The 27256-nt window shown below is 40.4% G+C and overlaps 1 protein-coding gene across 3 annotated transcripts in view; it reads left to right on the top strand.

Moving 5' to 3' along the window:
- Positions 1-27256, top strand: part of LOC126212896 (uncharacterized) — a 93815-nt gene that overhangs the window by 27715 nt on the left and 38844 nt on the right. For 2 of the 3 annotated variants that reach the window (XR_007540960.1, XR_007540959.1), the window contains exons 2-4: positions 3069-3137; positions 9538-9606; positions 20816-20884. Coding sequence is in view for 1 of the 3 variants with exons in the window: in XM_049940416.1 (XP_049796373.1) it covers positions 3069-3137; positions 20816-20884 (138 nt within the window). In the remaining 2 variants the exon portion in view is untranslated. The remainder of the gene's footprint in view (positions 1-3068; positions 3138-9537; positions 9607-20815; positions 20885-27256) is intronic. The other variant, XM_049940416.1, reaches the window with a different exon arrangement.

Genomic DNA, 27256 nt, shown 5'->3' with positions numbered 1-27256 from the left:
TGTAGACTTAGACAGTGTTGACTGGAATACTCCCTTTGAAATTCTGAAGGTAGTGGTGATAAAATACAGGGAGCAAAGGGCTATTTACAACTTATACAGAAAACCAGAGAGCAATTATAAAAGTCTAGGGGCATCAAAGGGAAGGAGTAGTTGGGAAGGGAGTGAGATGATGTTGTAGCCTACCCTTGATGTTATTTAGTCCGTACGTTGAACAAGCAGTAAAGAAAACCATAGAAAAATTGGGAGTAGGAATTAAATTCCAAGGAGAAGAAGTAAAGACCTTGAACTTTGTCAATGAGATTGCAATTATGTCAGAAACAGGAAAGTACTTGGAAGAGGAAATGAGTGGAATATACAATGAACAGCAACAAAAGCAAAACAAGGATAGTGGAATATGATCAAATTAAATCAGGCAATTGTGAGGAAATTAAATGTAGTCAAATTAAATCAGGTGATGATGAGAAAATTAGATTAGGAAACAGGACACTGAAAGTAGTAGATAAGTTTTGCTATTTGGGCAGAAAAATGACTGAAGACTGTCATAGTAGAGGGGATATAAAATGTTGGCTGGCAATGGCAAGAAAAGCTTTTCTGAAGAAGATTATGAAAAGGAAAGTTGCTACTCACCACAAAGTGGAAATGCTGAGCCACAAATAGGCACAAAAAAAAAGACTATCACAAGTAAATAAAGCATATCTAATATATGGTGAGTAGCAACTTTGCTTTTCATAATACTGTTACATTCCATCCTGGATTTTCCATTGTTGCATTTTCTGAAAAAGAGAAATTTGTTAACATCGAATACAGATTTAAGTGTTAGGAAATCTTTTCTGGAAATATTTGCCTCGAGTGTAGCCATGTAGAGCAGTGAAAAATGAACTGTAAACAGTTTAGACAAGAATACAAGCTTTTGAAATGTGGTGCTACACATGAATGCTTAAGATTAGATGCGTAGATGATGTAACTAATGAGTAGGTACTGGACAGAGTTGGGGAGAAAAGAAGTTTGTGGCACAACTTGACTGAAAGGCACAATTTGACTGAAAGAAGGGATCAGTTGAGGGGACTCATTCTGAGACATCAAGGGATCACTAAAGTGTGGTGGATAAAAATCGTAGAGGGAGACCAAGAGAGGAATACAGTAAGCAGGTTCAGAAAGATGTAGGCTGCAGTAGTTAGTATGAGATGAAGAGGCTTGCACGGGATAAAGTAGCAGGGAGATGTCCATCAGACCAGTGTCGAGATTGATGACCCTGACAGCAACGTGTTGCTTCTGTAAAATTAAATTTGCCCAAAAATTTATGTATTCTTCTCCCAGAGAGGAAGCTAAAAATATTGTTTATAGTCAAGTTTTATGTTACAGTGCATTGAGTGTGTAAAATATGTTGCTTTATAATTGGTAGACAGTACTTGTACATTTCAAAATTTGTTCAATAGAGGACTTGCATAAATAAATAACTGTGCAGTGGTGAGTAATCAGCTGGCTTGTTATGAGAATGGTAAGCCATGCCTTAGATATGCCAGTGCCTTTATCAGAGCAACTAAAATATTCAGTCCTGTAAGTTCAGGTTTTTTAGTGTTAAATGAGATGGAAGAAACCTATGAAATATAAGAAGAATATTTCAACAATTAAATGCTGCCAATCAGACTACTGGGTGTCGTACTTGTCATCGACATCTACATCAACATCTACACTCCGCATACCACTGTGAGGTGCATGACAGAGGGCATGTCCCATTGTATCAGTTATTAGGGTTTCTTCCTGTTCCATTCACATAAGTAGCATGGGAAGAATGGTTGTTTGAATGCCTCTGTGCATGCAGTAATTATTCTAATCTTATCCTCACGATCCCTGTGTGAGCAATACATAGCGGGTTGTAGTATATCCCTAGAGTTATCATTTAAAGCTGGTTCTTGAAGCATTCTTAATAGATTTTCTTGGGATAGTTTATGTATATCCTCAAGAGTCTGCCATTTCAGCTCCTTGTGTATCTCTGTGACACACTCCCGTGGATTAAACAAATCTGTGACCATTTGTGCTGCCCGTCTCTGTACACATTCATTATCCCTCGTTAGTCCTTTCTGGTACGGACCCCACACACTTGATCAATATTCTAGAACCAGTTGCACGAGTGATTTGCAAGCAATCTCCTTTGTAGACTGATTAACTTCCCCAGGATCCTGCCACCTGCTTTACCCGTGACTGAACCTTTGTGATTATCCCATTTCATATCCGTACAAAGTGTTGCACCCAGGTATTTGTATGAGCTGGCTGATTCCCAACAGTGACTCACTGATGTTATAGTCATAGGATTCTACATTTTTTTCATTTTGTGAAGTGCAAAATTTTACACTTCTGAACCTTTAAAGCAAGTTTCCAATCTTTGCACCTCTTTGAAATCTCGTCAAGATCTCACTGAATATTTATGCAGCTTCTTTCAGACAGTACTCCAACATAGGTAACTGCAGCATCTGCAAAAAGTCTGATGTTACTATTAATATTGCCTACTCACCAAGCGGCAGCAGGGGAACACACACACAAAAGGATTTGACTTTTGCAAGCTTTCAGAGCCGGTGGCATTACATTGTATTATCAATAATTGATTATTTCCATTGTTATATTAATATTGTCTAAAAGGTCATTAATGTACAACACATACAGCAAGGGTCCCTACAAACTTCCCTGGGGCATACCCGAAGTTACTTTAAATCTGACGATGACTCTCCATCCGAGATCATACGCTATGTTCTCCCTACCAAAAAGTCCTGAATCCAGTCTCAAGTTTCACTTTATACACCATATGATCATACTTTTGACAATAACAACAGTCATTCTTATCCACTGTACGCATTGAACACTGTGTAAGAGAATTTGTAACTTCATATCAAAATGCCCTTATAATATTGTGTAATGTTGATTTTTTTTTTTTTTTAAAGAAAGGGAAAAAAAAGAACAACAAAACCATTTGTAAGGTGGCTGTACGAATAAAGCTAATTTAAAGGAAAGAAAAGAGGAAATAAAGAAAAGAGGACATATAATTGAGTGACCTTTTTTTTTTCCGCTTTCAGATACCTGGCCAATGAGATGAAGTTGTACCACTTCCATCAGTCCCGACATTTGTCAAAGAAGTGCAGTTTGTAAGTATTCTGAAACATTGACTGTCGAGTACGCACTGCAGTTATGTGAATATTGACTGAATTCTGTCATGTTGAGAACTTGGATGACGCAGTCTGTGTTTTGTGAGGGGGAAAAAGATTTCAGTAGCAAAGATCACAGAAGTTAGTCTGTATTGTTGACAGTCGGTTTCAACAGTTGGAACTGTTGTTTTCTGGTCTTAAGAAATTTCTGTGATGAAACATGTGCCATTGTGAATTTGTAGCTTATGGATAAAACCCAGCACATTATACATAGGTTTTTCAAAAACAAAACTGTTTACAGTTAAAAAAGCAGCTTGTGCACACGAGCATGTTCACATACATAGCACTCGCAGAGGCTCGTTAAGTCTTAAAATGTACAATATACATTAAACTGTAGTTGCACCATATACTTTGGCTGAGGTGTGGATCCACAATGTGTGGAACATTTCTGCAAACATAAACAGATGTGCATTTTGCTGTATATCATGTGCTTCAAGAATTAAGAAGCCTCTGCGAGCACTACTTATGCAAACGTGCTCGTGTGCACGAGGTGCTTTTTAACTGTAAATGGTTTTATTTTTGATAAAATTATGTATAATGGCCTGCATTTTAAGCAGTGCAATGACAGTGTGGCATAAGGTACAAGCTCACAGTGGAACATGTTTCATAACAAACTTGTTTTGAAGACAAGAGGATGACAGTTAGAACTGTCAAAACCGGTTGTCCACAATAAAGACTAATTTATGCAATATTGGGTATTGAAAGTTTTTCTCATGGAATAAATATTACTTCTGTTCCTTATAGCTATCACAGAGAAGCTGTATGGATGCAGTTTCATATCATGTCTGCTACAGTGAAAGACTGAAGTTGAAACAAGGCTGCTGGATAGACACAGGGTGTATATACCCCAGGCTAACTGGGAAATCTGGGGAGAACACAGGAATCTTTAAGATTTCTGATAATTTTTCATTGTTTTAGTTTCCAGTTAAATTTTTGTAATTTTGACGAGTAAGAACTGATATTCGTAACAAAAATTTTACTTTGGCCAACTACAGCAGGATAGTATTGCAGAAAGAAAACATAAATGAGAGAATAACACCAAAATAAAATTTTAGTTGCGAAGGAAGTCCACCATTTACTACAAAACAAAGTGCACACACAAGTGTCTGCCAACAGCAAAATGTGTTGAAGGCTTTAGGATGAAGACTGTGTCATATATTGTAACAACAAACTGCTTTCAATGAGTATGATGTCACAAAAGTTTACTTTTATAACAGGTCATGGGAAAATATTGAGGATGGTGGTTTGAGAAGCATGATTTACGAAGTAAATTTCCTATTATGCAAGATGACTTACATCGCATGTGAGAATCTGTGATTAATTTCTTAAATCACAGAGCGTTTGACTGTCACTCAAAACTTAACACTTTGAGGGACAGCCGTGTAGAAAAATTTTGAATCTAGAAGACTAGCCATTTATGCCATTATTTAAATATTTACAGCATATTAGACTGAGTAACACCTTACAGTGGTTAGCACACTGGTCTCCCATTTGGCAGGACGACAGTTCATGCCTGCGTCTGGCCATTCTGATTTAGGTTTTCCATAAAAAAAAACTCTCCGAACAGGCCTCGGAAGGCTCAACGGTACCGAACGGCCGCCGTGCCATCCTCAGCCCACAGGCGTCACTGGATGTGGATATGGAGGGGCACATGGTCAGCACACCGCTCTCCCGGCCGTATATCAGTTTACGAGACGGAAGCCACTACTTCACAATCAAGTAGCTCCTCAGTTTGCCTCACAAGGGCTGAGTGCACCTCGCTTGCCCACAGGGCTTGGCAGACCAGATGGTCACCCATCCGAGTACTAGCCAAGCCCGAAAGTGCTTAGCTTCGGTGACCTAACGGGAACCGGTGTTAACGACAGCAGCAAGGCCATTGGCTAGGTTTCCCATGATTTCCCTAAATCGCTTCAGGCAGATGCTGGGATGGTTCCTTATAAAAGGGCATGGCCGACTTCCCCACCCTTCACCTATCCGATGGGACTGATGATCTTGTTGTTTGGTCCCTTCCCCCTAACCAGCCAACCAACCAACCAATCAGCGTATTTGTGTTTGATATATCTTGAAAGGTAACACACTAAAAAAGGAAAATCTTAGTTTTTCATATCTGTTTTATTTCTGTCATAGATTACAAATTATGCAATAACGGTGGCAAAAAGTAAAATTATCCTTCAAAAGCAGTTCGAGGTGAAATCTTGAGCAATTTTCCATGTAATTGGCTTTTCTATGGAAAAGTTGGAGTGCTTGTCAAAGGATCCATCGTATCCTAAAAAAAAGGCCAAAAGCTTTCGATGACTGGTATATTGTAGGTGATAGCTTATCTTTTCATGTAGCTATACTGAATGTATATTAATTTAAACCATTAACTACTGAATGTATATTAATTTAAACCATTAACTTTTCCTATTTGCATATTCACTCTACTTAACAGTGATGTGGCTATTCGCCGACTACAACACAAGTCCTGTGCTCTGAATATTTGCTGTCTTTGGCTGGGGAGTACTGTAACTTGAGCTATGATTGGTGGCAATGGCTCATCGCAATCTCGTTTTCGGTGCTTCGAAAGATACCGTACTTTAATTGGTGGAATTCGTATTTATACTTTTGTAGTTTGAAAATATGCGCTGTACATGATGCTGCGCATCAAATATTTTTCCAAAACAAGTTATATTTTGCTGAAGTACCGGGAAGTTCTACGCTTGTATACAATACCTTTACAATTCAAAGGATTTGTCAGTTCGTCAGCGCCAAGGAAAAGTATATTGTCACTTAACACAGGGAAAGTTTATTTTTAACTGGGAAATTTGGGAAAAAATCCGTTGGCCCCCCCCCTCCCCCCCCTTCCTTGTCAGCGTATATACCCTGAGACAACATTGGCCCAGTATTACTGATGTGTTTGAGAGCGCCAACCATTATATAATTATTGCATGTGCTGTGCAAGATATATGAGACAGACAAACTATCAGTTTAATAACTCATGAAACTTCCTGGCAGATCAAAACTGTGCGCTGCACCAGGGCTCAAACCAGAGATCTTTGCCATTCTCAGAGCTTTACCTCTGCCAGTATATCTCCTACCTTCCAAACTTCTCATTCAAAACCTGTAGGACTAACACTTCTGGAAGAAAGGGTGTAGCAGAGACATTGTTTAGCCTGTGGCTCAGGAAGTTTCCTAATGGCATACTCTCCACTACAGAGAGAAAATTTGTTCTGGTTAATAATTCATGATATTGTCACAAATAATTTACAGAAGAATGGAAAAATTGGTAGAAACCGATCCCAGGGAAGGTAAGTGCAGGTTGTGGAGAAATGTAGCGGTATGTGAGGAAAAAATGACCCTGTGATTTATATTTGAAGATTGGTTAAAGAAAGGGAAACCTGGATTTATAGCATTTGCAGATTCGGAGAATGCTTTTGACAATGTTGACTGGAATAAACTCTTAGAAATTCTGTATATAACAGGGATAAATTATAGTGACCAAACAGGTATCTGCAACTATTACAGAAATCAGACGGCAGTCACAAAGACTTGAATGACGTGAGGGGGAGATAGTGGTTGGTAATGGAGTGAGGCAGGGTTGTAGCCTATCCTCGATGTGTTTCAATATGTACGTAGAGCATGCAGTAAAGGTAAACAAGGAGGAATTCTTAAATGAAATTAAAGTTCAGGAAGAAAAAACTGAGGTTTGCCGAAGACACTGTAATTTCTTCAGAGTCGACAATTTAGTTGGAAGAGCACTGTGGTGTGGGATGTGTAATGTCTTCAACAGAGGCTGTAAGATGAACACCATCGAAGGTAAAACAAGGTCAGTGGAAGGTAGATGAATCGTGATGTTGAGGGAGTTAGATTAGGAAATGAAATGTGTTTTTCTATCTGGGCAACAAAAAGCTGATGATGGTCAGTGAAGGAGAATATAAAATGCAGACTGTTAGTAGCAAGAAAAGTGTTTTGAGAAAAGAGAAATTTGTTAACATCAAACTAAAAGTATAAGTGTTTGGAAGTCTTTTCTGAGGGTATTTGTCTGGTGTGTAGACCGGTACTGAAATAAAACATGGTTGATAAACAATTCAGACAAGAAGAGAATAGAAACGTTTGAAATGTGGTGCTCTGGAATGATGCTGTAGATCAGGTGGGTAGATAGAATAACTAATCAGATTCGCGAAAATAGAGTTTTGTGGCTCAGTTTCACTAAAAGAAGGGTATGGTTAATAATACTCATACTGAGCAATCACCTGTTTGGTAATGAGAAAGTAACTGGGGGGGGGGGGTTAATAATTGGAGATAATGACCAAGGTTTGGCTACTGCTAGCAGGTTGTAATGGATGTAGGTAGCAGTATCATGCATAGATGAAGAGGCTTGCTCAGCATGGACTAGCATGGAGATTTGCATCAAACCAACCTTTGGACTGAAGGCTACATCATCAACAACAACACACTTAATATTGAGGAAATTTATAAACCACACATTATAATAACAGCAGAGTCTTCTTTTTATTTTTGTTTTACCCGGCTTTGCGATATGTTAAATTAATCACTTTTTAATGTTTTGTGCCTTTCTGTTAGCAGCTCAGTATTGTTTCATTCTTTTGACCTTGCTTTCCTATCTTCATCAGAGATGTGGATGTTCGTTTGGATTTGATTTTGGAACCTAACCCCCCCCCCAAACTCTCCCTCCCTCCCTCCCTCACTCCCTCCCTTCCTCCCATTGTGTTGTTCTCCTCCTCTCTCTTTTTCTCAGTTTTATTTTTGAACATAGCTCTTGTGATTTGGAGTTGTCTGAAGTCCTTTTCCATTTCAGTAATCCATTTTTTTCCTGCAGAAGTAGTCATAATTCATTCAGTTGATCTATTTTGGTTCAGAATGAAGATGTATCCATAAAAATGAATTCTTTTTGTCCTAATTGTGTCTGAGAGTTTTTCGGTAGTTTGGTAAAGGGTTTCATTTTTGGTGCGGATTAATTGTTGTGAAATCTGGGGTCAAGAAATGTTTCTAATATCTTTGTTTCTTCTATCTCCAGTCTTTCAACTAGGCCACGGTTGGTGATAGTGTTTCAGCTGCATACAGGGCTTCTGGTTTGACTACTACACTGTTACAATGCTTATTTTTGCATTCTGTGAGAGGGACCTTTTGTTGTATGTGTTTTTTGCGAGATAGAAGACCAGATCAACTTTACTTCTAATTTCCATTGCCTTTTTCTCGAGCCCATTCCAGCTGATGGATTCTGCAAGGTATTTGAGTTCTTTGATTATCTCTACTTTTTGTTGTCCCACAACATTTTAGTGGTGGGTTTTTTATGTTTGTTGTTACATTGGTCTTTTTGAGGGTTTTGAGACCTGTTTTTTCTGTTCAAGGGTCTGTTCTTTGGCTATTTCCCAGGTCTCATCTGCAAAAGCTAGATAGTTGGCTTTGATGCCTTTTGTTTTGTGCTCCTAGACAGATTCCACTATCTCTGTGTACCCGTCTGTCCAACAAGTTTTTCTTGGGAGCACTTAACTAGCAGTGGGGGATTCCATCTCCTTAGCTTACACCAGTTTTTTATTTCAAAAGGGTTAGTGTTCTCCCATGAATTTGGCTTTGGAATATGAGGTGATAAGGGTCTCTGTGATTGGATTTATATTTTTTGTTATCTAGGGCTAATTTTTTTAGTATATATAAGGGATTCCTGGTGTATTGAGTTGCATGATTTTAAAAACTCAATGACAGTCATAACATATCATTTTGCTCTTCATTTTTGGTATGTCATGAAGTTTTTGAGGTTTAGCGTTTGTTTTGGGCAGGCTCTTCCTTTCCTGAAGCCAATTTCATATACTTCAAGTTGATTGTCTAACTGGGATTTTGCTCTGTTTAATAAGACTGTGGAGAGTATCTTGTATGTTATGTCTAGGGGGAGATTCCTCCATAGTTGTGATCTGCTTGGGACACTTTCTTATGGAGTGGGTGGACGAGGGCCGTCTTCCATTCATCAGGGGTTTTTCATGTATTCATATTTCTTCAAAAAAGTTGTGGTGAGCGTCTGTGACATTTTTTCCTCAAAGTTCAGCTCGATTTGGTCTCTCTGAGACCTTGTGGATTTTGAGATTTGAAATGACTGTAATTCCTCAGTGACGGACGGTTCAGAGTTAGGGCTGGTTGTCGAGCTCTTCGAGACCACTTTTCTGTGTTCTTCGTAGTTGAGATGGTTTTGGAAATATTGGAAATTGTTTGCACGTATTTCCATTTCTGTCTTCAGTTTCCAAGTTCAGTGGGTTGTATTTGGTTATTTTTCGTTTAAAATTTGTATAAAAGTTCCTTGTGTTGTTTTTTTATGAAGATCATTGACTAATTTGTTTTCCACTTGCAGATAAATGACCAAGTGGATAAAGCAGCCACACTCTCACTGGTCCAGATATTCCTCAAAGAAGAGGAAGGTGTAAGTATTCATGAAATACTGACTGTCAGTTACACACTGAAGTAATGAGATAACTCTTAATTGTATTTCATTTACTAGTAGTAGAAAACGCATATACATAAAATTTCTTATATACTATTGTTGAAAGTCAAACTGGAGAATACGCATTATAATAAGCCACAATTGTACTGTGTATACACACACAGATTAGGTAGATATTTCTAAGGGACTCTTTGCAAATGATACAGTTGTGTACAGTGATTTCACATAACTAGAAAATTATTGTTAAATGCTGGAGGACTTGATGATGATGTGCATGTGGTTCAGGGACAGGCAAGTCAAGTACTGTAGATGTGTAAACAGATGAAAAGACTGTCGTTGCTCAGTTACTGGAAAAGGACACAACCAGCAATAGCAGCAGTTTCAGGAGAAATCAGATGGCAGAAAATTCGTGCTGGACTGGAACTCAAACCCGGATCTCTGGGACTCAAACCCAGATCTCCCAGTTTATGTGTTAGGTCGCCATAACCACTTTGGCTATCCGTACAGGAGTCATGACAAGAAACACTTCCATATGTTGTCATCTGTGCGTCACAATCTGCACTCTTGCACTTAATTTATAGGGATTGGAAAAATTTACGTTTCTGCTTCAAAATGCAAAATTACGTTTTAGATGCTATTTTGTAGTAAATTGTATCCAGATGAACTATTTTATCAGAGATAATTTGAAATAGCTTGATTCCTGCATAAAAATATTGAAAATGTAACCAGTTTTTGGTTAATGGTATTGTGCATCTTCTGGTGAAGGCCAATTTGTAAAGGTAATGTGTATAAGAACCTTTCTGCAAAATGAAAGTGTACAAATGCAACGACATATCAGTGCACTAAATGATCTGATGCCAGGCCAGTTGTGGGCGGTTGAATGGTCTATTTAAGATACGTGCTGTGTAATACAATGTAGTACTCAGCTGTGGGACCTAGTATTTTATAACAAAGAAATGTGTACATTTGTTTGTTAAAAAAGCCCAAAATATGGTTTAATGTGGACATTTCTAAAGTGGCAAATTAGGAGGAGTATGTTTTGAGCAGTGGTTGTATCGAATACTGCTAGATATCAGGCCTGCACTGAGTCGTTAACAATAGTCCGCTAACATCAGCGAGCAGTTGAGCTGTAGCTTTCCCCCAAATATTTTGTGTCACGTGTTGCTTATCGTTTTCTGATTTTGAAATAAGTGAAGCTACTAATCCTGATCCGTTACGGATTTCGATTACGAACCTTACAACGTTAGAAGAGATGGGTGATCCCTTTGACAATACTGTTGGCTGTCGCCATGTGAAAGGGAGGCGGGGTTTGTTTCTGCACACCACTCTTCTTCCCTCTGGCAGTCAAAATTCTAGTTTGTTTATGCTTGTTGTCATCTGCCACTGTAGCCTGTAGTGTCTGCACTATGTGCTATAGCAAGACAAGATTTGTAACATTTTTCGACTGTGCCAAAATTCTTCTCCTAATGTTAACATAGCATTATGATATGTTCAGTTCTGCTTCTATGCTAACTGCCTTGTCTGTTCTATCTGTAGCATTGTAGAGCATGGGTCGCACACCTACGAATGCCCACAAAAGATAGAAATTAATAGTTTGTAGATTTTGTTATCATCGAATTGTGTAGAAAAGAGAGATAATGTCCAGAAACACCTTAAATTAGAGACGCATTCAGCTCACTGTCAGGAAAAAGCTGTGGCTTTTCAACAGAACAATCATTTTTAAATTCTTAAATATAGCCAAATGAAGAAAACATAGGCTAGTTTGGAAGAAAAAGGTTTTGGAAGTTTTTGCAAAATCAAACATTACTGTCACAAAGTTCCCAATCAGCACCTTTCTGTAGCAGTCAGTTTCAAAGAAATAAGGCTTTGTTTATTTTCACTCACGTGACAACCTTTGAGGTAGGTGCATCTAATCATTAAAAGAAATATGAATCTCAACAAAAATATATGCGAATTTTGCCAAAAAAGAAAGAGATAGAGAGAGAGAGAAATTCCAGTACGTGGGGTACATATAGAAGTTTGGGCCTGGCCAAGAGTTGTGCACAGATAGCCAAAACAGTTAAGGTGACCGCTTGTGTAAAGCAGGAAACCTAGGTTCGAGTTCCAGTATGGCACAAATTTTAGTTGTTTTCATTCCATTATACAGCTGACGGTTGTCCGTATTTGCAACTGCAAATATGTTTTGTGTATTCCATGTGGGCTGTGGTCAGCACAGTGCTTGTTCTTTTGGGCATGCATGTATGTCCAAAGGAACATTGCATCATACTTTTAACAACACAGGCCCTGCAATATCATAAAATGTCTGTGTTTATACAGTGTCTGCATCGTCACAATATAATGCTCTTCAGACACGCATGCCTAAAAGCTGTGGATTAACATTATGAAATAAATCTACTTATTTCATATCTGCATCGATGTCAGCATTTTGTTACACACGAAAGTTTGTGCCGGACCGAGACTCGAACTCAAATTTTCCACTCGTTACGAGCGTTCACCTTAACTGCTTCGGCGATCTGAATGTTCCCCCGGGACTGATCCAGACTTCTATATATCGTGTAGTCACATCCCGTATGCCCACACAATTTGTGATTCTCGTGCAGGGAGAGAAGAGTGTTATATTGTCATTTTAGCCTCTCGTTGGTGCATATTTGTAATACGCGAACTTTTTGACAACATTATATTATTGTATATAAATTAGTTGTCAGTTGACAGCTCCCACCAGCAATACACGAATGGGACTTGGGCTGGTTTTGCAGGCTCCAACCCTGTTGGCAGTTCCACTGTGCAAATCATTGTTCTTGCTGGTACTCAAGTAGCAAATGTATTTTAATGCGAAAATGTTGTCTAAATGAAGAAAAAATGTAACCCTGGCCCTAATGACAATTAACAGCACTACGGAGGTCTAGATCGTAGTCAACTTAGAGAATTTTTATGTACTTTTTGTAGGAAGTACAGACATCAAACTTAATACTTGTTACGAGCTAAATGTTGATAAAATTTCAAAACGATGTCATCCTCGAGCATTATGCACGAGTCTCTATAGACCGTATGCTGAAGCTGTGGCGCGATCCCAACCGAGGGATGTTTGGTGAAGACTAGGGACCGTATTATACGCATTTGCATGCTGCATATCCATTTGCATATTTCGCTCCTTTTCACCAGTTATTGCATATTTTAATAAAAACTGGTGACGATACATATTTCACTCTGTTTACAATATTTTAAAAATTGAGACGTGTAGTCTCTAGCTCTATCTAGTTTTTACGTCTCACACATTCACCGCACCTAAAACTGCGTGTAATAGCTAACCGAAAGCCCACTGCATGGCGAAATCATTACAGAATAGGAACAGGAAGAGGCGTACAGAGTCTGTGCTCCTGCGCCTCTGCCCCCCTGGTTAATCCCCCCCACTGTCCCGCCGTATGCGTTCGCAACAAATAAATTAAATTACGCGAGCTTTTAGTCGCACATCCGTTGTTTCAGTTTAGCTTTCTGCTTACTTGTACACAGTTGAACGTGTTAATGATGTGCAGTGTATAACGTGTCGTGTGCCGTACCACCCGAAAAAAGAATGGTCGTTTCGTGGATAGCTGACCGTCCCGGAACATTTACATATGACGGAATTATTTTATGTTTTCAAGTCTGTGAAAAAAATGTTTTGTGCAAATAAAAAAAAAAAAGTTTCAAGTAGATCAGCATGCCGAGACAGATCTTCCTATCACAGGAATGCAGAAGAAAAGGTGATGACAAAAATTTCTGATAACAGCAAGTTGGAGTAGCAGGGACTTGTCCAGAGGTAACCAAAAAAGTCTGTTTAACATGGATCTGTGTAGAGCATTCATTGCAAGCAATATTCCTCCTCACAAACTTATAAACTCTATCCTCTAAGGCTTCCTGCAGAAATATTGCTTAAATCAAAATATACCAGATGAATCGACATTGTGTAAAAATTACATACCGACAATGAGCTTAAATGTTCTAGAAGAAATACCCAATGAACTCGAGGGCAACATGATCTGGATTTCAGTTGATGAAACTGTAGACAGTTGTGACCTGTACTTTGCAAATTTAATTGTTGGTGTTTTAAAAGAAGAGCCTTCTTCTTCCTATTTAGTGTTATGCAAAGAACTTGAAAAAGTAAATCATTCTACGATCACTAGATTTGTGATTGAGGGTATTAGAAAAATATATCCAGAATCTTCTGCATATGCAAGTGTGTTTGTGTTTATTTGAGATGCTGCTCCCTATATGATCAAAGCAGGAAAAGCCCTCAGAGTATTTTATCGTAATTTGATTCGTGTGATGTGCTTTGTTCACTGAGCACATCGCCTTGCTGAATGTAAGTAAACTGATTTCACCCACAGAGAAAGTGTTTCTAAAGGCTCCTGCTCGCATCAAGACCTACAAAGAAAAACTACCAAATGTGCAATGATTATAAAGAGTCCGCCTCGATTGCAAATAGAAACCGGATGTTCGCCTAGGTTTCGGTGCAGATAACCACGCCTTCTTCGGAACAGACTAAAACTACAAACTGCGTAAATAGGCATCGCCCAGCATTAATACAGTTTGTAGTTTTAGTGTGTTCCGAAGAAGGCACGGTGATCCGCGCCGAAACCTAGGTCAACATCTGGTTTCTATTTGCAATTGAGGCGGATTCTTAATAATCATTGAATTATTCCAGTCGTAACTCATTGGGGTACGTAGGTTGAAGCTGTGTCATTTTACAATAAAAATTTCAAGGCCATTAGACGGGTAGTAAATGACTTTAATAGTGCAGAGGCTTTGGCAGTTTGCCAATCCAAGGAAGCTTTCAATGATTCCGGTATTAAAAACGACATTGCTGTGATTAGCACTACTTTTCCCATATGCCTGCAAGTATTAAAAAGCTTGAAACTCAAGGTTTGGCATTGAATGAATCTATTCAGTTAATGATTGAAATTATTCTAGTGAACTGCTCATTTTCGGAGGTATTCCCGAGAAAACTTATAGAAAAGTTTGAAAATATTTTATACAATAACCCAGGCTTTGAACCCTTGTACCATATTGATAGTTTTATTAATGGGATGGGTGAACTTTTACCAGAAACGGTAAGTGCCAACATAGCACCCAAATTCAAATACTGCCCAGTCACCTCAGTAGATGTAGAACGGTCCTTTTCTACTTATAAAAATGTTTTGAGTGATCGAAGACACAATCTTACCACCAAACTTTTGGAACAGTACTTGTTTGTATGTATTTACAATAGTAGAAAAATGTAAAATAAATTGTAAATGATGCTTTGGTCCAATAGTATTAATTAAAAGTTAATGATGTTAAAAATGTCATTATTGTGTGTTGTTTTTTAAATAAAATATTATTAGGTTTTTGAATGTGACCCCCCCTGCGTGCAGTATATCTCTAAGTTGGTCCTGTACGTATCGATTGTTTTGTCGTGACTCAACTCACATCGCGTCTGTTTGTTACCGACAACAATAGTGAAGAAGGAACAACTCTTGAAATACAGTATGAGTCCCCATTTTGCAAATTTTTAGAAAATAATCCCAGAAAGCTTCCCCCCCCCCCCCCTTCCTAACCTCTACCAAAAATTATTCAGAAAGTGATATCAACATTCTAAATGTACCGATCTTTGGCATGGCTGGCACTCTTCCTCGTAATTGATATGCACAGGTTCGACTTTGAGATGTGATGCACGCAGTAACTCCTATGTTTTTTTATTATTTGGTCTTGCAGATTTCTGCACTTTCTGTGCATTTTTAAGCATTTTTCATGCATATTTTAAGATTTTTATGATGCATATAATCCAGTGATGACACACCCTCAAGAATAGCATTTTAGAGCAGTTTTGAAAAAATTGGAAGCTTTCATCAACCTGAAGGTGGTTTTGAGCAGCACAGTGCTCTACTAGGGACAGTCCTACTCAAGGCCATACACCATTTCCCTCCTCTGACCTTTGAACTCATTCATCTACAGTTTGTCAACTCCAAACTGTGGTGGAACTTGCCGTTTTTCACAATAACAGATCCATCAGGAGGTTAAGGAAGTGATTAACGACAAATAAAAACGTGTAGCTACCTCAGCTCTTACACCACTCTTCACCTGTTTGTCAGCGATGTCGCGAATGACCGACGGTGGAAAGATGGTGTGCTCCAGCAGTCAGTACCTCGCTACCTGCCATGGCGCAAGCATCAGTGTGTGTGCAGATAATGGATGTGTGTTACTTAAAGTAGCAAGCGGGATTATGATATTACGTGTGTTATCAGTTGCTTGTCTTATTACTGTGCTGACTAATAAAACATTGTTATCTCAAAGTGTAGTGTTTGATTAGCTGCAAAGGTGTTACTCATACTGGCACGCTGCCAGCTTCATACTGTATTTACTTGAGTGTAAGACGCCCCTGAATATAAAATGGCCCAATTTTTAAAAAATTTTTATTTGTTCATTTTTTTAATGAGAGGCTCCTTGAGAGAAATTTATTTTTAACAGATTCTGATTAACTAGAATTACAAACTGTTTTATACACATAAAGTATCTGCCAAAAAGGTAACCTTATAACTATTCTAAGCTTTTGCCATTTATTGATTGTCTAAATTTTGATAACACTTGGAGAAATAAAATAAACAACAAGAAATTGTTCACATGAATTTTTGGACTGTTTTCTTTTCTGCCTTTTATGCTTACAATCCCTGTAGTGTGTGCTACCACTGTCTTGGGTCATCACCATCATCAACCTAATGGCACAGCCGTGAAATTTATACCTTCATTGTCACAAACATATGGCTGTTTCTTCAGAATATGTGGCTATTTCTGGGGTGGTTGTTATGTTGGAATTTGAGAACACAGCTATTTTTTCCTGTATACATACCAGATTTCACCTCTATGCTGAGATGAGTATGTTATAATCTCACTTCCAAACATGTCACCTCCCCCCACTCTGTGTAGAACCACCTGATATACCCCCTTTCATTCTTGTCATACGTCATGGAGAGTGTTGACAACATTGCAGCAAGAAACACAAAAGTACATCACTTGCCTAGATCTAGGCTTTTGTTGTCTTGTGCAGAAATGAATACTATTGTTGAGTATTTGTCCAATTTTAAAGTCAGTTCAATTCCGACTACAAATGCATTTGGGCAAACTGCAGTTTAAACACAGTAGATGTTCATACACTGAAGTGCTGAAGAAACTGGTATAAGCATGTTTATTATAACACAGAGATTTGTAAACAGGCAGAATACGGCGCTGCGGTCGGCATTGCCTTTACAAGTCAACAAATGTCTGGGGCAGTTCTTAGATCAGTTACTGCTGCTACAATGGTAGGTTCCCAAGATTTAAATGAGTTTGAACGTGGTGTTACAGCCAGTGCATGAGTGATGGGACACAGCATCCCTGAGCTAGCAATGAAATGCAGATTTTCCTGTACGGCCATTTCATGAGTGTACTGTGTACTGTGACTATCGGGGATCTGGTAAAACAGCAAATCTCAGACATCACAATGGCTGGAAAACAGTCCTGCGAGAACGGGAGCAACGACAACTGAAGACAATTGTTCAGTGTGACAGAACTGCAACCCTTATGCAAATTGCTGCAGATTTCAATACTGGGTTATCAACAAGTGTCAGTGTGTGAACCATTCAACGAAACACCATCGATACGGGATTTCGGAACCGAAAACCCACTCGTGTACCCTTGATGACAGCATGACACAAAGCTTTAGGCCTTGCCTGGGCCCGGTCAACACCAACACTGGACTTATGTTCACTGGAAAAATGTTGCCTGGTCGGACGAGTTTTTTTTTCAAATTATATACAGTTATGGAGACAACCTCATGAATCCATGGACCCTGCATGCCAGCAGTTGACTGTTCAAACTGGTGGAGGCTCTTAATGGTGTGGGGCATGTGCAGTTTGAGTAATATGGGACCCCTGATAAGTCTAGATATGACTCTGACTGGTGACACATACGTAAGCATGCTGTCTGATCACCTGCATCCATTCATGTTCATTGTGCATTCCGATAGACTTGGGCAATTCCAGTAGGACAATACGGGGCAATTACAGCAGGACAATGCGACACCCCACACACCCAGAATTGCTACAGTGTGGCTCCAGGAACACTATTCTGAGTTTAAACACTTTTGCTGGCCATCAAACTCCCGATCATTATTGAACATATCTGGGATGCCTTTCAACGTGCTATTCTCAAGAGTTCCATCTCCTCACACTCTTAGGGATTTGTGGACAGGCCTTCAGGATTTCTGTTGTCAGTTCCCTCCAGCATTACTTCAGGCATTAGTAGAGTCCATGCCACGTCGTGTTGCGGCACTTCTGCGTGCTCGCAGGGGCCCTACGTAATATTCGGCAGGTGTACCAGTTTCTTTGGCTCTTCAGTGTAGAAAGCAAAAGTAGTTGGTATAGATTACCACGCATAAGAACATGATGAAATTTGCTGCGGGCTCAGTGCTTCCCTCCGTGCAATCGTCATAGCTCTCAGCCAAGCTGGTGTCACTGTTCTCCTTCCAAGCTTGAGTAACTGTCAAAAACAGACTGCAATATCTGCTAGTATGCAGGTCATATGTAACAACACCAACTAATATGTAAATAAAAGATTGCATTTAAGATTCCGTTCCACTCTCGAAGTTTTGCTCATCCCACGATCTACTGACGTCTGTCGGTACTATCTCCACAACGGGTCTTGCGACTGTAATTTATTTTTGCTTTGACAATTACAGTCTGTTTAATATGATCTACTTCCTTTGTTAGCCACGTCATTCTATATTAATTTTCCTTCTTGTTTCAACTGAATTTCACCAACGTGGTATACAGCTGAGTAAAATCAGGTAATGTTTTTACATGGTATTGTAATACATGAACAGTGGTCAAATTTCTCATTTGCAATCTACCTAGTAAATCATTACAGTGTCTCATAACCAAATAAAATTTTCATCTGGTTTCTGAATTAACTAATGTTCTTTGAAGGACAAAAATTTCTATATTTGAATGTTACCTTTACTTAAAAAATTGCATTAATGTTTGTGAAGAATATTTATTCGTGTATGAGAATGTTTATTGGAAACCTGTTAAAATACAACAAAAGCTTGTAAGTTGATAGACTTTAATTCTATTTCCTCCTGTGTTTCACCAAACTGTCAAATGTCAATCAGTGCAATAGACTGTTGTGGCTAGTTCATTATTTCTCGTAATTCTCTTGTGCTAGTCAGTGTCACGTGATCGTTCGAGTAACGTCGATACTGTACCGAGCACTTCGGTGTATCGGGAACTCTCGAGCTTGTCGGAACGTATCATTTGCCGAGCCCTGCCCTTCAGAATTATTTAAAATAAAATTGCACAAAGCTTCATCTTCATGATGACCACTGTAAATGTAATACTACTACTGTGCACATTACTAAACAATGTGATAATGGTGACCTCAGAAAAGTAGTTCAATCAGCCAATTTAAGACAACCCTGTAGCTTTTGAATGACACATTTGGAAAGAAACCTCGTCTTATAATTATGTAAATACTCTAGATGATGCAGGGTTTTCAATATGTTATCTGCTGATACATATTTCACCATGAGTGATATGAAGATGACTGTGTGGTCAACTGAAATTAGTCTTCACATTTTAATGTTTTATAGTGCACGGGATCTAGACAGTAAAAAAGTTTTTACTTACTTGAGCTATTAATACCTGCTGGGTCGAAATGGAAACAGTTTCCTTCTGTAATGTGTTTCTGTTGGTTTAGGGGAGGAGACCAAACAGCGAGGTCATCGGTCTCATCGGATTAGGAAAGGAAGTCGGCCGTGCCCTTTCAGAGGAACCGTCCTGGCATTTGCCTGGAACGATTTAGAGAAATCACGGAAAACCTAAACCGGGACGGCCGGACGTGGGATCGAACCGTCGTCCTCCCGAATGCCAGTCCAGTGTCCTAACCACTGCGCCACCTCACTCGGTGTGTGTGTTTCTGTCGTGGCCGGATGACGGTGGGTCGAGTGGTGCCGCTAAATGACTGCCGCATCTGGGAGTGTGGTGGCTCATCAGTTTGCACGAGGGCCGCACTGTTTTGGAAGACTTGCACTGTTGAGGGCTGCAATGTGGCGGGAGCTCTGTGTCTAGTGGTAGCCTGCATTGAGGTAGGCTGGCTTGCACCAGGACGTGGACAGTGCTGTGTCTACCCCTTTAATGTGGAGAGTGAGTGTGCTAGTGTTGTGTCCTGTGAATGGATTTGAGCCTCAGAAGGGCAGTTCTAGTGCTCCACGCAGTGGACCGTGTCAGAGGAAAATGTGGTACGTCATTGCCAGCTCTCTGAGAACAGAAGTAGCCCGTTTTCAGTGCCGTGTTGTTCCACTCGGTAAGTAAGTGTGGAGGGTAAGAATTGTAGAGGGAAACCTAGGTGTAACTACGGGAAGCAGGTCCGAGGGGGGGGAGGGAGGGAGGGAGTTGGGGGAGGGGGGGTTCACCCTTAGTTATGTGGGATTTGAAGAAGGGAAGTGATAGATATAGAACTAAAAGTACTGTCTAATTGAACTTTCCCAAAAATTTTGTAATGCAGGCTATATTCGATTTTTGCTTTTTACCAGGATAATGTGTCATACTTATAGGTACAGCCCGTATTTGCGTGCTGCCTATTGTGGATAATGAAGTCATAAATATTGTTTGATATCGCATACAGTTTTACTGTTGTCCATAAGCATTGCCATCATACCAACTCAAATGCTTTTTGAAAGTTTAGAAATAATCTGTTCAGCTGTTAGGCCCAATCTGTGGCTCTCACAATGTCATAAGAGAAGAATGAAAGTTGGGTTCTGCACTGCTGATCCTTCTGGAATCAGAGCTGGTTGACACAGAGAAAGTAATTCTGTTAGAGACAGCCATTGTAATGCTACAAGACATAATGTAGGGTAAGTTCATATGACTCTGTTGTGGACTTGGACTGGTTGCCAAACCACAAATGGGGTCTGCTTAGCAGCACGGTCACGCACTCTCCTGTCAAAATTGTGTACAGTTAGTACCAATTGTTCGTTGGTAGGACTGAGGGTGTTGCTCAATGTGTAGTTGCGTATGTTGCCTAACTTTGCATTTTTTATTTTAGTTGTGATTGAGCTCCCTTTTGTTTGGATTAAAGTTAATGTTAACTAGTCACTTTTAATATCTAGTGTACAGAGATACAGGTTTAATTCTTTTTTCAGGCGTATTGTAAGGCAGAAGAGCCTGTGCTGGTCTCACTTGTCCCAGTGCTTCTCAAAGAAGAACATGTGGTAAGTTTTGTTATTAAGACATTTGCATTTGGTAATGAATTGGCTTAAGTGGAGACAGTAATGACCCATGATGTATCTTAGAAGATAGATTGAAGCATACATTTTAGATAGGTGTGTTAAATCTCTGACACTGTGGACTGGAATACACTATTTAATATATCAAAAAAATTAATCAATTTTTGAAAATATAATGTAATTGAATAGGTAAAAAATCTACTCACCAAGTGGCGGCAGGAGGAAACATGTACAAAGATATTGAAATCTGCAAGCTTTCAGAGCCAGTGGCTCATTCTTCTGACAGAAGAGTTGAAGGGGATGGAAAGAGGGGTGAAGGAAAGGTCTGGTGAGCTTTAGGCACCAGAGAGGAGAAGACACTGATTCCAAAAGCCTGCGGATTTTAATACGTTTATATTTTTCTCCTGCTGCCACTGCTCGGAATGCACTATTTGGAATTCTTAAGTTGTCACACATAAAATACAGGGAGCGAAACGAAATGTCTTGTACAGAAACAAGACTCCAGCTGTAAGAGTCAAATTGCTGCAGCGCACCTATCACGGACTGCTGGCAGCTCAGTGTCTGCCAGCTGCACAAACCACGGCAGGGCCGAGAAGTCGGCAAGTAGATTGTGTTAAGAGGGCATTGCCAGTGGCCGCACCAAAACGACACTTGCTGCACGGTGTTAGCATTGGCGTTAGGCGATTGAGGCTGTGTTCCGCTTCTGTGACCCGGCCGAGCAGCCAGTCGAAAAGCTGTAGTACTCTGCACACTGAGGATTTAAGTTCGTGCTATGGTAGCAGAAGGCAGTGACATTGCCAGTCCGGAAATGTCGAATTCACCACAGCCGCTGCCGTCCAGTTTGCCGTCCACTGCCACTCGCAACTGAGATGTCGCACGCCCTAGGAACGGTCTCCACCAGCTTGGCGTATCAAATGCGTTGCCACAGTTGCGAGCAAATCGTTTCTGAAAAACAGAAATTTTTAATATTGAATATTAGTTTAAATCTTTGGGAGTCTTTTGTGAACGCCTTTATATGAAGTATAGCCTTGTATGGAAGAGAAATTTGGACGGTCATCATTTCAGGCAAGAGGAGAAGAGCTTTAGATATGTCATACTACAGAAGGCTGCTGAAGATAAGTGGTAGTGGATAATTAGTGAAGTAGTTCTGGATCAAATTAGAAAGAAAAGAAATTTATGTCACATCTTGGCTAAAAGAGGATGTATTCTGGGGCATCAAGGGATTGTCAGTTTGGTGATGGAGGGGATAGGGTTAAAATTGTAGAGGAAGAACAAGGTTTGAATACACTAAGCAAACTGAAGTGGATGCAGGTTGTTGTACCTATACTGTGATCAGGAGAGAGGCTTGCCAAAGATAGACTTCACGGAGAGCTGCCTCAAACCAGTCTTTGTGCTGAAGACCACAGCAGTGTTGAAACCCTAATTTTGTATGAAAGGTCAAATTGAGTGAGTTCGCCATAATGTTACAAGCTATAGTGTAATTAGTGGCTGCTTAGAATGTGTGAACTGTTTCAAGAAGTGTTTAGGCCATACGGTATATAGTGCCGCACTTAATGCTGGAAATGGGTACTGCACTCAAACATGGTGGCAACAGAAGTACACATTAATGGCCACACAGTAAAGGTAACACTGTTTGTAGCATCTTCCACTGTGTAAATGTAAAACAAACTGTTGGCTTGTTTTATGAAAATGAAAGTTGCTACTCACCATATAGCGGAGATGCTGAGTCGCAGATAGGCACAACAAAAAGACTGTCACAAATAAGCTTTTGACCTACAAGGCCTTTGTCAGAAACACACACACACACACACACACACACACACACACACACACACACACACACACACACACACACACACACACACACACGACTGCGGACTTTGGCAGCTGAAGCCACACTTATTCGTAATATATCATTCGTTCTGAATTTTACATTGTTTGATGTTGGCTTACCCCCCCCCCCCCCCCCCTTCAGTAGTGTTCATAAGGAGTTGTCCTCTGGGAGAAAGCACATAAAATAAATAGCTATGGGCACCCACATGGGATCATTCTATGCCAAACTATTCATGGGCCATCTAGAGCAATATTTTCTAACTGCCCAGAGTCCAACCCCTCACCATTTCAGATTCATTGGTGACACCCTCATGATCTGGACTGAGGGTGAGGTCACCCTAGCAACATTCCCCCAAAACCTCAACAAATTCCTCAATGCTGACCTCCACCTCAAGGATAGCTTCATCAGTACCTCCGTCCATACCAAACCTTCCAAACACTGACAGTACTTCCACTTTGACAGCTGCCACCCATTCCGTACCGAGAAATTGCTCGCGTACAGACTAACCACCCGTGGTCATCCCATCTGCAGGGACGAGCAGTGCCACAGCAAATATACCGAGTATCCCACCGAGACCTTCGCAGACCAAAATTACCCTCCCAACCTTTTACAGAAGCAGATCTCACATACCTTGTCTCTCCAGCCATCTACCACCTCCTACTTACTCACCATCTGGCTACAGAGCAGCATTCATCTCGTGCCTCGGCACCACGTACGACTGGAGCAACGGTTTTGACTACCTCTCACTGTGCCCTGAAATAGACCTAGAGGTAAGACCTATCTCGTACATTCTCCCAACCACATACTCCGGTCAGACATCTTCTACCCCATCAGAGGTAGGACTACCTGTGGAAGCAGTTTTTCTGAACTGTGCAGGTGGGAACTCTGCCTGCAATATATCCTATATTACCGTAACCCCCCTGGCCTCAGCCTTCATTAGTTCCTGTCCTCCACTTACCTATCCCCTTCCCTGCTCTCACTCCAGCAATACACGGTCTTCTATTCCACTAACACACCCATTAGTCACTAGTCTTTTTCCCCATCTCTTCTTCTCTCCTCCTTTCCCAACCGCCTCCCCTCCCATCTCCTCCCTCCCCCCTCCCCCACCCCCACACATACAAACCTCCCAACTGCACCTAAATGCCCTACCCTATCCCCACTGCGCCCTTGCAAGCTCCCACAAGCAGCACACCTTCCCCCACCCCACTCTGCACCCCATGTCGCCTCCTTACCATCACAACTCGATAGCTGCTCCTGTCCGGCGCATATACGACTCAGCTCAGCCACAGTGGCCACAGGTGGCAGAGAGAGAGAGAGAGAGAGAGAGAGAGAGAGAGAGAGAGAGAGAGAGAGAGAGAGAGTCCGTCCGTCCGTCCATCCGTCCTCTAGCCCTCTGTATGGCTTTTCACAATATTGTTAAAATAAATAATGTTTTTATTTAGGAGAAATGAGCAGCAAGAATATTGTGTAAAGTAGATAGATGGTGGTGCCCCTTGCAGAGGCTGCTTTACGGATCTCGAAATTCTTACACTCACTTCCTGGTACATTTATGTCACAACGGTTTTTGTTGCTTATAATAAAAATTTCCTTCAACTGAAAAGTGATTTGCACAGGTTCCTTTGGGTCTAGTATTCGGAGTTAAGTTACGTACTCTGGTGCAAAGTATTTCAACATATACTACAAACAGAAAGCAAAGATATTTGGGCAGGAACATTTGGCAGTTGATAAGAAAATGGAAAATATTCCTTGTTTGCCATTCCTTCTAAAATTATCTGAATCTGTAGATTTAAGAATTGAAAATTCATATTAGCTACATGACAAATAACAATGTTCATAGGAATCTACATCTACATCCAGATTCCGCAAGCCACTGTATGGTGCATGTTGGAAGGCATGCTCTACTACTACTAGTCATTTCCTTTCCTGTTCTAGCTGCAAATAGAGCGAGGGAATAACAACTGTCTATATGCCTCCATGTGGCCCCTAATCTCTCTGAGCTTATCTTTGTGGTCGTTACAAGAACTGTACATTGGCGGCAGTAGAATCGCTCTGCAGTCAGCCACAAATGGTGGCTCTCTAAATTTTCTGGATAGTGCTCCTCGAAAAGAACGCTGTCTTCCCTCCGGTGATTCCATTTGAGTTCTTGATGCATCTCCATAATACTTGATTATTGTTGAAACATATTAGTAACAAATCTAGGAGCCTGCTTCTGAATTCCTTCGATGTCTTCGTTTAGTCCGACCTAGTTCGGATCCCAAACATTCGAGCAGAGCTCGAGAAGAGGTTGCACTAGTGTCTTACATGTGGTCTCCTTTACAGATGAACCTCACTTTCCTAAAATTCTCCCAATAAACCAAAGTGGACCATTCGCCTTCCCCACTGCAGTCCTTATATGCTCATTCAGTTTCATATCGCTTTGCATTACGCCTAGATATTTAACTGACATGACTGTGTCAAGCATCTCATTATTTGTAAACTGTGGGTTTGTTTTTCCTACTCATCTGCATTAACTTACATTTTTCTACATTTAGAGGTAGTAGCCATTCACCACACCAACTAGAAATTTTGTCTGAGTCATCAACTATCCTCCTACAGTCACTCAACGATGGCACCTTACTGTACACCACAGCAACATTAGCTAACAACCGCAGACTACTGTCCGCCAAATCATTTACATATGTAGGAAAACAACAACTTTCCTGTCACACTTTCCCGGGGCACTCCTGTCTCTGATGAACACACACCATCAGGCACAATGCACTGGGTTCTGTTACTCAAGAAGTCTTTGAACCACTCGCAAAATCTGGGGACCTATTCCGTATGCTCGTACCTTCATTAACAGTCGGCAGTGTGGTGCCGTGTCAGATGCTTTACAGAAATCTAGGAGTATGGAATGCTGCATGACAAACAATTTTGTGTTTTAAACAGCACTGTTGTGACCTCTCTGGTTATCTCAGGGTGACTGATCAAAGGTGTACACTCTGGTGTTTTGCTGAGTTGTCATTTCCATCTCGTGCACAATATTTCAACAACTGGACGAACCTTCTTCTTTAGGTGCTGTGAGTTTTACTGTTTTGTGCACGTGCTGGGTGGACTCCACTCCACACAGTCTGGTTGGAGTCTGGGAAGTGAGTAACAGCAAAACTCATAGCATCCGTGGAAGACGGCTGTGTGAGATGTCGAAATATTGTGCATAAAATGTAACTGACAACTTGGCAGAACGGCCGGTAGCACACAGTTACAGATTTTGTTCTTAGGATCTGCAGCTGTTTTCTTTTAAAACTGACGGTGTAATCAACTGAATGCACTCACAGAAACAGCAAGTGTCATATCGTGAAGCACCAGTCTGATACTTGTCAACCTTCACGGTGATGTTTATCCTGTAACAGGTATTTCGTGATTAAAATTTCATTCCATTTTGAACTTATTCATCAATAAAAACTTATCTGGTTTTGATGGTGTTCCAGTAGAGTACTAAAGATTTATTCTCATAAAATAAGCCTGGTATTATTGGAAATATAATGCGTCAACTGAGTCAAGACATTTTTCCAGAGAAACTGAAATACACCATTGTTAAACTCCTCTTTAAGTAAGGTGATAGGAGATGTCAATAACTGCTGACCTGTTTCATTGTTGACATCATTTTCCAAAATGCAGTTGAATACCAGCAGCTGCCAGTCTTGTGATGGCTTTTGTTACCACTGGAAAGTTGGCATTGGTGATGCCAAGTTTCCAGACAAGGGGTGTGTGTGTGTGTGTGTGTGTGTGTGTGTGTGTGTGTGTGTGTGTGTAAAGACCTCTTTCACAGTTTTGGTAGCACTTGATTCATAGCTATTGAGCTCACAAAAGATTACCTTTCTTTTAGTGTGGATCATCCAGTAATATTCAGCAGCATTAAGCCAGGAATCCAATCATCTAAGCACAAGGTGGGGGAAGGAGGGGCAGTGAAGGCGCTCGTTCCTTAGATTTCTGCACCTGTAGCGGGACGTTCACATTAATTGTCGTGCCACAAGTAATTAATTTTCCTACATCAGAGCAATTTGATCGCACCTCTTCTGCAACTCTGCGTAACGCATGCCCGAGTCAAATGACATAAACCATACTGCGGTAGAGAATTTGAAGCCCTCGGCTGCTTTAGCCGTGTATGAAGCACCATCTGTTGCCAGAAGCAAAACATTTTCTCTGCTCACAACATCTTGTCACAGTAGCTTCACAGAATTGTGAAACAAAATGGCAACTGTTGAATTTTGTACTCTCTCTCGAGAGCTTCACGCATTAGGAGGAACATTTTTCCAGGCCTGTCAACTTTCAGAACACCCCATAACATATGCAACATGATGTCCACCCACATTGGTACCTTTGTATAGGGACGTTGATCTTTAGTTCAGCAACACTAATTCATTTTTGAGCTACTCTTCGTAGTACACTGATAAATAGTTCTTTCTCAATATAGATTAACCTGGAACAGGATGTTTTGTGTACTTCTCAAGAACTGTCTGAAATGTGGATTCTTCATCTTCTCA

This window comes from Schistocerca nitens, chromosome 11, assembly GCF_023898315.1.
Source record: "Schistocerca nitens isolate TAMUIC-IGC-003100 chromosome 11, iqSchNite1.1, whole genome shotgun sequence".
Classification (NCBI taxonomy): Eukaryota; Metazoa; Arthropoda; class Insecta; order Orthoptera; family Acrididae; genus Schistocerca; species Schistocerca nitens.
The sequence above is the reverse complement of the archived record's forward strand: the minus strand, read 5'-3'. Positions and strand labels throughout refer to the sequence as shown.